The sequence below is a fragment of the Papaver somniferum genome, chromosome 1, assembly GCF_003573695.1.
Source record: "Papaver somniferum cultivar HN1 chromosome 1, ASM357369v1, whole genome shotgun sequence".
Taxonomy (NCBI): Eukaryota; Viridiplantae; Streptophyta; class Magnoliopsida; order Ranunculales; family Papaveraceae; genus Papaver; species Papaver somniferum.
Window position 1 is genome coordinate 203,778,389 of NC_039358.1, and position 11,363 is coordinate 203,789,751.

Here is an 11,363-nt window from a genome sequence, read left to right on the forward strand (position 1 = left end):
TAAATAGAATTATATGGAGTGAATGAGCGAGATTCGATGGGTATGTTGGCTTTAAATATGTTGCTATGGTTGTCTAGAAGGGCTGTCGAGAGTCTGGGGGGCTGAGGAGAGCCAGATAAGAAGAAATTCGAGTTTTCCCAAACTCGGTTTCTGCTGCTGCTGCGAAGAACACGAAGAACGGACTTGCAGCAGCAGTCGTTTAACAACAGTGAAAGACACCCACAGTCGTGGGTCGTAGGTGTCGGTCGTAGCTCTTCAACGACAACAGCACTTCAGCTCTGTCGTTGATTCTGGACGCCTTCTGTGGGTCGCAAAATCCTGTTTTACATCATTTTCTTGTCTTTCTCTTCATTGTAAAACACTTTTGAGCATCAATGAAATATTTTGAGAGGTTTTCCAACATGATGAACGGCTAATTCCCTCGTAACCAAGGCAATGGAGGAAGCTATTCACGCAACATAAATGGGTAACTACTTCATTTAATTATATAATTCACCTAATCGCTGCTTTTGCAGAGTTTTAAATTATTTGAATGATTGTCTTAATTATTTGTTATTCAGTTTGATAGGTTATGCTTGGTTTAATCTCTTGATAATCTATGCTTAAGGTTTACAAATAATGTTTGAGAATCTGTATGATTGATAGTGAATTAAAGATAAAAGAGGACTTAAGAATTGAATAGAGTTTTGAAATATTTATCATTCAATTTTGCATAATAGTGGAATCTAGTGTCTTGGTTACCTCTCGCCCAAACTGTTAATATTTTTGTATATATATTTTTAAATCTAAAAATCCTTCACCTTCACAAGTTCGAGTTTGAACGATACCCCTTACCACTACAACTACAACCCTCAGAAAAATCTTTAATCATGGACACTCTAATAAGGTTAAGAACTCATTTCATAACCCTTCCAAATTATCTCGCACATTTGGCACGTTTGTGAAGCCACTAACCAACTTGTAATTGTCATCTGGGCCATAACGCACCATTATGCACATTACCGAACTTGTACGGATCAATACTCAGCCAACATGGCTCTGCAATCCTTTTGGCCTAATCCAATGTACGTCCAACATCGCACTTCAATTATCTCGTCCAAATCGTTAGATCATTCTGGTTATTCATGTGTCATATGCTTCACTTATCCAACTTGCTCGACAATAGTAATGTCTACTCTTGCATTACTAGATTGTTTGCATTATTCAAGCTTTATCCATCCTTAAACTAATGCATAGGATAACTCTCGACCTATTCTTCACTCTTGCATCATCCTTGAGTTTGGGCCAACTCAATTCCAAGGATATGCATCAACGCCAACATCGCATGTTGCATTTGTCAACTTGGCATGCCTTGTCTTTCTCAATGAAGCTTTATTGTGTCATCTAATAAGCTTCATCACTTGGACACTAAATCTACAGTGTAACGCCACTTTGGAGATTCACTGGCCCTGCAGGTTCCTGCTACCCTAGCGCGTCATGGTCTATGCAGTGTAGCGTCATCCTGGCGGAACATTAACTTGGCCGGCTATGCTGTGTCGCGCCACCTTGGCGCTTCACTAGCCGGACCTGTAATACTAGGGATGATACAGAGGATGTTCTCCTCACGTAACCAGTCCATTCTAAAAATTGTAAAATCGCATTCCTATCATGAATTCGTAGGAAAATCAATAGTAAAATGGATATGCCTTTCCTTTTTGGTCTGGGTGTTTGATGCAAGTGAATATAAAGGTGCATTACTTCTATGGGTCTTTATGTTCGTCGGGGGACTGCAGTTTTACCTTCAACAACATTCATGCTTGCAGTGGTAATTTTTCTAATTTTTGTTAACAGTGAAATTCCATATTCAGTGACTTTTAATTGTGCATCTTGTGAATCATGTTACATTATGTTATAAGCTGAAAACATATTTCTCTTTATTTTTCTCTCCCTTTAGGAGGTTCTTTATTGTTCCAAGAAAGATAATTCACTTATATTCTTAAGGTCGGGGGAGCTTAGGTAGTGCGCCAAGGTCTCCTGGAGATCAGAGATAATCTCATACTCGTCGAAGGACGGAGCTTCTTCTTATACCCTTATCAACCAACTCTCTGTTCCATCGGTGATATCTACTCTGACGCTAATTGCTTATAAATTGATTTACATTGATTCATTTTTCCGATATGGGATTATCTTAATCAATTGAATACGGTAATTAACCTTGTTTGTTATCAAAATACGCGGGCTAGATTTTGGTGCGACTATGGACCTCTATTTATTCTACATGCCCAGTTGATGGACGCATTTATGTGCTTAATATATCTCAATTATATATTTTTTTAGTGCTCGATTTTGTACTTACTTGGTTATTTTATGTATTTGTAGGTGTTTTTGGAAAAATAAGCTTTTGCGGCGAAATTGTCTCAAAATGTGGCATTTGAACCTCCATAGATAACCTACCAGAAGCACCACAGAAGTATGTTGTAAATACCCCGGAGGAACCCAGCAAAAGTGTTGAAAACATCCCAGCAGTTTAGATAAGGGGTAACCTATCCCCTTCACGTTCAAATTCTGAATTTGGGAGGAAAATAAAAACATTCCTGGCAGTTTTGGTGATCATGATTTGGAGGAGTTTGAGGTCGACTAAACCTATGATTTTCATAGGATAAACTCCTTATGGGTCTAGGAATCTAATATGGGTGTTGAAAGCGATTAAACTTGGCTCAATCGATGGATTTTTATCACAACATCAAAATGAGGAAAGTCACGCATGTGACCTGTTTTAGGAAATTTTAGAGAGATTAAAGTGCTATAAACCTTCCCAAATATTTGTATCTATCTAAGGAAGAGTTTAGAATCTAAAGGAAAGATCATAAACACGTAGACATTCTAAAAAATGAAATTGCCGCAACTTTTCCATGAAGAGAAAGGAAGAGATTTTGGAGAGATTTAATCGGTATTTTTAATATAAATAGATTGGTTAGGTCATATAGAAGGGGGGTCGAGAGTGTGGGGGGCTGAAAAGGCTTGAGGAGGCGAGAATCAGATATTTACAAGCTCTGTTGTTGCTGTCGTTTCTGCTGGTGTCGAAGAACAACGTCGCAGAACGAAGAACAACGTCGCAGAAGAAGTAAGAAAGTTGTGAAAGACCTATCGCAACGTTCAGAGAACAACCTATTACTTATTCTTTCAAATCCAATACATTTTGTAACAATGTTTCCAACAAATATATAGAGTTCGCAACAGTTATGTTAGTGTTCTCTGAAGCATTAGTTTCTATAACAATTATATCTGATACAAATTCGTTGTTTTACACCTTTTCATCCTTTTAATCAACTTTTGAGCAACAAACATATATTTTGAGAAGGTGATTAACATGATGAGCTAAACCCAACATTGGGATGACGAAGGAAGCCCTATTTCACGCATGTGGTAATTTTAGTGATTCTTTTATGACTATTTGCATTAGTTTTTAATTGATTTATGATTTTTATTGAATGAGTGTGATTTCGTTTGATGATGTATGCTTGGTCTATGTATTTTTGATACATCATGCTTGTGATTTACAGTCATTGCTTTTCAAAAATCTACTTCTGGCAAAGAATAAGAGTCCATATTTTTAATATTTGAGCTATAATTGATTGGAATTATTATTTGAATCACATGAATGGAATTTTGTGGAATCCTGAGTCTCAGTACCTCTAGATACTGTGAAAACCTTGTGAACATATTTTTAAAGTTTTTAGTGTTTTCTATTTTTGAGTTTGAAATCGAGTCTACACAAGTCCGAGTGAACGACAACGTTACTTACCACTTTAAAATTACATCACCAGTTACCGTAAATATATCCAAATTAGCACCAAAAAAGAAAAAAATGTTGTAGACAAATATAATTGAGAGAGAACTAAAAGAAGTTCTTATTGATCGATATGTGTGTTGAGTACATTGTGGAAGATCTCTAATTATATGCGTACAATAGAGTATATGTTTAATGTAGCGTTAGAAAGGAATTAGTACATGCATGTACTAGTACCATGCACCATGCATCCTTTAATATAGAGTTACATAAAGTAGTTGTAACGATAGTGATATAAGTGTGGGGTGGAAATCCACTAATATTATTACTTCAATACTCCCCGTTGGATGACACCACACTATTATATTTATTCACAATGTTTTTCCTTGTGCGGTCCACATGTTATGCTTCTTTTGATACTTCTCAGTCGATTAAAGAAAAACCAAGTGAAAAAAATCTTGGTGTAGAAGTTTTACATGCAGTGCTTCACATTTCGTGCTTATATTTTAATGTTCTACATGTAGTTCATCACATGTAGTTCTACATCTGTGATAGAGAGACCTGCCAGGTTCTTTTAAAACTTATTCTCAAATCTTGGCAACAGAAGTGGCGCCAATATTTTAACATACTTTACAAGTTCAGCTATATCCGTGTATATACTCAATTCCTGTTATTGTTATAATTAATTTATAAAGAATCTCAAGAAAAAATATATGATGGATATATACGCATGCATAAGGTTAATAGGGAGGAAACAATTAAGTCAGAAGAGAGAATCGTGTACGTGGACCGTATAACAGAAACGATCCAGGCAATTAGACAAAACACTTCCATATGCAAAGTAAATAAATTCATTCCTTTTTGAAGTCATGAGTTTAGACAGACTCTATAGAATAATTTTTCAAAAATAGTAGCTCTGACTGAGGTGAAAATCAACAGAAAAGATTTCAGTATTCAGGATTTATAAAACACTAAAAGGAACTATCGGTAGTATGTAGGTTGTTTGCTTTTTTGAATAATAAGATTAAACATTTGCATTTGTACCAGCATTTTAAAACAAGAATTATTTGATTAAACCCGTTGTAAGTAATTTAAACATGGGACTTTAGGATTCAGTGGCTAATTCTCTAGATGACTTATGACACTTTATGCTTAAAACAATTAGTCTGATAAAATATTATATTAAGTTTTTGCATTCTCTACCAATTTTCAGGTACAACAACGGGATCCATTTACTTTATACAAGCATATTTTCCTGCAATGTTGGCTCCATGGATATCTTTTATCGGGATACCTTGGTGGGTGCATTCTCATTGTTATTTAATTACTGCCTAGATATAATTTAGTGTTTATGGGGACATATTTTTTTTATACGCGAAAGTCGGATCCAAGCCCCTACCTGAACCCAGCCAGTTAAACCGGTCCCACTGCCAGACCCAACACCGCTCAACCCACTATATAACTAATCTACCAAAAACCTTTACGGTGGCGGGGATTGAACCTCTGATTTCCTCCTTACTTGAGTTGATGGGACATTTGATATACTCAAACTTTTTCTTTTTTATTGGCACCACTTTCCCTATATTTGATTCTAGTAGTAAGTGGTTGGCGGGGGTTTTGTCCGGTGGAATAGATGATGCAGGATGTGAAAACCTTCTATTTGTAACTACCAACAACGGGTGTCCCAAAGGTGAAAGGCTGCTCATGACTCTGTTATTGTAGATGAACTCATGACTCTGTTACTGTATATGATTGCTTACGTGTTGTGAACTGTAAACCCTGCCCTGCCATCCTTTTATGCCTCTGAACCATTCACACTTAGATGTTATTGTTGCATTAGAAAATGGTACTTGTTGTCTTATCTTTAAAGAAAGAGCACATGGTTCTAAACCATGAAGTTGTGGGTTCGACTCCCACAAAGGGCATACATAGAGTACAGGCTATAACCTTAAATGCATTCAAGTTCATACAACAATATTAGCTTAAGTGCAAGAAATGCCTCTATAACCTTACATGCTTTCGAGTTTCAATGAAAGTATTAGCTCAAAGGGCATACATTTAAAAAGCGCCATATAATAACCTTACATGCATTCAACTTCCTACGGCAATATTAACTTCAAAAAATTGGTTAAATAGACCAAAATCAATAATTCCTGGGTGAAAAAGACATGTAAAATTTAATACTGTTTAAATGGACGAGAATGTAAAAATAGTCAGGATGTAAACAGTTTCATCATACCCATTTAAAAATATTTTGTCTTAATTTTAATTTACATCAGGATGTATCCAGTTTCATCCTCGCTATTTTTTAAGTTTAAGCCAGGATGAATCCAGTTTCATTCTTGCTATTTTTTTGGTGTCCATTTCACCCATACTAATTTTTACTTGTCCATTAGAATCATATTTTAAAAATATTTGGACAATTGACCCAATTTCCATATTAGCTTAAGTGCAACAAATGTCTCTATAACCTTATATGCTTTCGATTTTCGATGGCAGTATTATCTCAAAGTGCAACACATGTATACGTTTAAAAAATATCATATATCATCTTGGTCATCATATTAGAGTTGCACAGTATCAAAGGAACACGAAAGATAGAAACCCTAGCAGTAGGGAACGATAAAACTGTTGCCTTTCACTACGATAATGACTTGCTAAGAGCAACTGCAATGGTGCGATCAAAGCCAAAGACTAAAGACTAAAAATTTCGACTAAATTTGGGTTTAGTCAGTGCTGTGACACTACGTTGACGGAGTAAATTTGATGGAGCGGAGCTGTTATTTGCGTTTGATAATGGGACGCAAATTAAAGTTACGCTTGGTGGGACATAACTTTTATTGACGTCTGGTATGAGAAGTAACTTAAGATTGTGTTTGTTATGGGACGTAATTTGTAAATCCGCCCGATGGAGAGACGTAATTTGTAAACCCGTCTGATGGGGCGTGAGTTAAAGTTGCGTCCGATGGGGCGTGAAAATTTAGTTACGCCTGATGGATTACTGTGCGTGAATAATAGCTACGCCTGATGGAGTATGGGGCGTGAATAATAGCTACTCCTGGTGAAATACGGGCGTGAATAACATCTACGTCTGATGGGTATGGGGCGTGAAAATCTGGTTACGCCTGATGGAGTATGGGGCGTGAATAATAGCTACGCCCCATCAGGCATAACTAAAGGTACCGCCTGGTTAATTGTTGGACGTAATTTGTGATTACGTTTGATGCCACACAAACACGTCACACATGCTCTACCCGTTCAATGACCCAATTTTGTGATAAACACGTCGCAACAGAGAGGACAAATCTCATTATTTTCATCAAACACCCGTTCTTCTCTTCTATTCTCTTCTCACAGCTGCTTCTCGTCAACTTCTTCTCCTCAATTTCTTCTCTACCATTTTCCTCCAAACGAAGATAAATAACGTAAGAATTATAGGTATGTTATCAATTTATTACGTTTAATTCAATTTTTTCGAATAATTTTATCTCAATATTGAATTTTTATAAACAACAAATCGTATCTTCAAATAATCGTATGTTTTTGTTGTAATTACTAGAAATTTTAATTGGGTTTTGTTCTTATTTGACTTTAGAGGTTAAAGAAAAGAAATTAAACCCGTAAAGTTAAACCCTAAATAGAAAGACTAAAACCCTAAAATTAAAATTATTCCATGACTGATTTGATGATTACTGTTTGTGTATGTGTTTGGGGCTGATGATTGATTTGATGATTACTGTTTGTGTATGTGTTTGGGATTGATGAATAAGCTAAATAATGGAGCACGGTTTGGGTCATTACCTTATTTATTTATTTTTTGTTGTTTGTAATGAAAAGCCAAAATTTTGTCCATAGACTCACAGTGGCATAAGCAACAACTATGTTAAAAAATAAAATTATTCAAATATGAATAAATAGCAACTCATTAATTGGTGAAGGCTTGGGAAGTTGATAGGTTGTTATATGGAGGTCCATATGATATTTAAGATGGCAATTTTTTTGTTGTTGTTTCCAATCTTTTTAATTGATCTAACAATGAAACAAGAACCTCTATTTATATTAACCTGATGTAATGAAAAAAGGGTGCCGCATGATGCCAACAAAAAACTGAGAAATTATTTGAATATTAAGCAAGTTTTTGGGTGTGGTATACTTCGTAGCATTGAAACTTGGTAACATGTCTGTTTGAAATTTTTAGCATGCACAAAATTGAATGCAGTGTTTTATTCTGTCTGCTAAGATGTCTCTTTAGTTGCTTATTAAATACTATGTTTTTTTTTATTGCTTATTAAATATGTTTATTATATGTGTACAGATGTCAATTTCCAGGTTCGTTAATCGCATAAAGACGAACAAGAAACAAAAATATGTAGTCGATGACGATTATAATCTAATCACTGCTGGTCTAGTTAAGGAGATTGATGTTCCCGGGGTAGGGAGATTTCCTGTCGTGGAAAATGATAAACCACACGCTTCTACGGATATCACGGGATCACCAAATAGTAACTCTCAGTATACGCATCGTGGTAACATGTATTCAATCATTGCTCACTATAAGCTTATTTCTACACTTAGTCCTAGAGTCAAATATATTATTAAAAAAGCAGGATGGGATAGACTGTTGAATATGGAATTGGGTGAATGTCCGCATGCCATGGTTGAACATATTGTGGAGAGGTTTTGGGATACGACTAATACTTTTCACTTCCCTTTTGGTGAGATGGGGTTTACACCACTAGATTGGGTCATGTTGACAGGAGTGACTATTGGAGATGGGGTTGATATTTCTTATGATTCTAAAAAGTACGAATTTGAATATGTCCATGATAATATTTTTCCAGATATCTAAGATGCCTCGCTTCGTCCAAAAGGCGCGTCGTGGATTTCTAATTCAATTACAGTTAATTTTTGAGTTCATATTTCCTACCAGAAAAATTACGTGAGGCTGAAAATGATAAAGCCTTTGCTGAAAGAGTAGCAAAGGCTTTTTTTTATGTATGTTTTGGGACAATTTTTTTTTTTATGCGAAGAACTATATTGATGCTGGATGGTTAGCAGCTTTTGAGGATCTTGATGCATTTTCCACCTATGATTGGGGTGCTGCCGCTTTTTCAAGATTGTATGCGGCACTCCGTATAGCTGGTCGGAAGTGGAAGCCACTAAGCGGGCCCTACCAAGTATTAGAGGTAAATTCTTTTGATATACTTCTTCTTCCTTTCAATGTTTAATTTATTGGGTTGAGAAATATTCATTATGTTGCTTGCTATTTTGATTTAGTTTTGGGGCTACGAATATTTGGGCATATGTGCTCCCGAGGTAGTCCAACCTCTGGATGATCAACCAATATGGCCTAGATGTAGTAGGTGGAAACCAAAGAAGAAGGTGGTTGATATTGTTCGTTGTATAACTTTACTTAATAAGTTGACCGTGGACCAAGTTACATGGCAACCCTGGGAATTATGCAGACAAATCCTTGATTCTGAAATTGGACAAAAAACTACCATGCTCTCAAACACAAGGATTATATTTTCTTGGAATTGCGTTGTGAGTATTATTTAATGGCTTTTATGAGAGCATTATTAATAAATACTATGTTTAACACTGTTATGATAATAGCACACTTACTCCATGCATACTCCTTTGCTAATTGTACAGCATAACATGTGCCTTGGAGAAAGGTGTTGGAGGCAAAACCATCCCACGTATGGTGTTCCCATAGATCGACATACAATTGTTGGGGATACTGATGACAAACAAGGAAAAAGCCTATTCGAGAAAGGTTGGGTACCTTTAGAAGATATTGTGAAAGTTGTTTCGTATGATATGTATATGCAATATTGGCGAAAGGTAACTAACTTTAAAGGTTATGTAACATATCCCGATTGGGATGTTCCATTATATGGGTATGACGGTGAGCTTCATAATCACACGATTCAAAAGCCGGATGAACATATACCTATTCCTCCTCAACATCAAATATCCCCTGTAAGTATACGTATACCTATTAAATTTTTTTAATTTCACAATAAATATGTGCTCATGTTATTATTATGTGACAGGAAGAATGTTATTCATTTTATCAAGAGCATGCTGATTTTGGTCATCAATTACGTACTTTCACATTAAATCAAACGAAAGATCAATTGGACGAAAGGAGGGCGAATGTTGCGGAAATAGAAAGACTAAAACATCATAAACACATGTTGGAGGTACAACTCTCTCATATGGGATTGGCACCACAAATTCCCCTTGGATTCGGTTAGTTTTCCCAAACAATACCACCATCAGTTTGGATGACTATGGCACAAGGATCATCTTCATCAATGGGTATGGGATCAGCTTCAACAATGTCGTCAGTTAATCCCACTTCGATAGTCAATATTCATCAAACTAATATGGTTGTTAGTTTGGGACTCCTTGTTACAAATTCTCCCTGGCCTCAAACTCGTATCAAATTATGGAGGTATCGGGATGAGGGAGCTGAACTTCTATGGAGAGACTACTTTTGCCCGAACCCAACCTTTCCACCAAATGTATTTCGTAGAAGATTTAGAATGCGTAGAAAATTGTTTAATCGAATAGTTACTGACGTTGTGGGAGTAAATCGATATTTTGTTCAAAAGCCTGATGCATGTGGAGTTATGGGATCGAACCCTCATCAAAAAGTAACTACAGCAATTCGAATGTTAGCTTACGGATATGCGGCCGATGCAATAGACGAGTACTTACGCATTGGAGAAACTGCTGTTTTGGAAGCTACTCGTAGGTTTTGTATGACTATTTTCCACTTGTATGGCAAAGAATATTTGCGTGAACTACCTGCTGGTGATGTTGAACTGCTGCTTAAGCAAAACAAAAGCAGGGGATTTCCAGGGATGCTGGGTAGTTTAGACTGCATGCATTGGAAATGGGATAAATGTCCCTCGGCAGAATCAGGGGCTTACACAGCGTATAAAGGGAGCGAAAGTATTGTGTTGGAGGCTGTGGTGTCGTATGACCTCTGGTTTTGGCATGCATTTTTTGGTATGCCCGGCTCAAACAATGATATTAATGGGATGAACCGTTCTTATGTTCTTCGTAGTCTTGTCACAGGAAAATCACCACCAGTGAACTTTGTGGTAAACGGACATTCATATGATATGTCGTATTATCTAGGTGATGGCATATACCCAGATATTGCTACTATTATTATGTCCATTAAACATCCAGAGGGGAGAAACAAAATAAAATTTTCTGGGATGCAAGATGGTGCGGGGAAAGATGTAGAACGGGGATTTGGTGTTCTGCAACAACAATTTGGAATCATCAAACAACCTGCAAGAATGTGGAATCTAGATGTGCTTGCCTATATCATAAAAACCTGTATTATTTTACATAATATGATAGTTCAGGATGATCGTCTACCCTGTGACTGGCCACATGTATATGAACAGCGAAGGAACCCATCACCAGTTGCTATATCAAGAGAAACAGTGAAGCACTTTCCCCAATTAGAGCTGCGCAGCGTGTTCGTGCAATGCGTAACAAACAAACGCATACCAACTTGCGTGATGACTTGATCGAACACATATGGTCAGAATATGGGGACAGTTAA

The 11,363-nt window shown here is 36.5% G+C and overlaps 1 protein-coding gene across 1 annotated transcript; it reads left to right on the top strand.

The window, feature by feature from the left end:
• Positions 1 to 10,068: 10,068 nt before the first annotated feature.
• LOC113358539 lies at positions 10,069 to 11,363 on the top strand. Its single transcript, XM_026602134.1, has 2 exons — positions 10,069 to 11,047; positions 11,203 to 11,363. Exons 1-2 carry the CDS (start codon positions 10,069 to 10,071, stop codon positions 11,361 to 11,363), a joined length of 1,140 nt encoding a protein of 379 aa, XP_026457919.1.

Bases quoted from the DNA above. Each gene is read 5' to 3' on its own strand.
- LOC113358539 (XM_026602134.1), top strand. From the start codon at position 10,069: ATGGCACAAGGATCATCTTCATCAATGGGTATGGGATCAGCTTCAACA. The intron at 11,048-11,202 runs GTGTTCTGCAAC...GTATATGAACAG, and splicing joins AGATGTAGAACGGGGATTTG to CGAAGGAACCCATCACCAGT.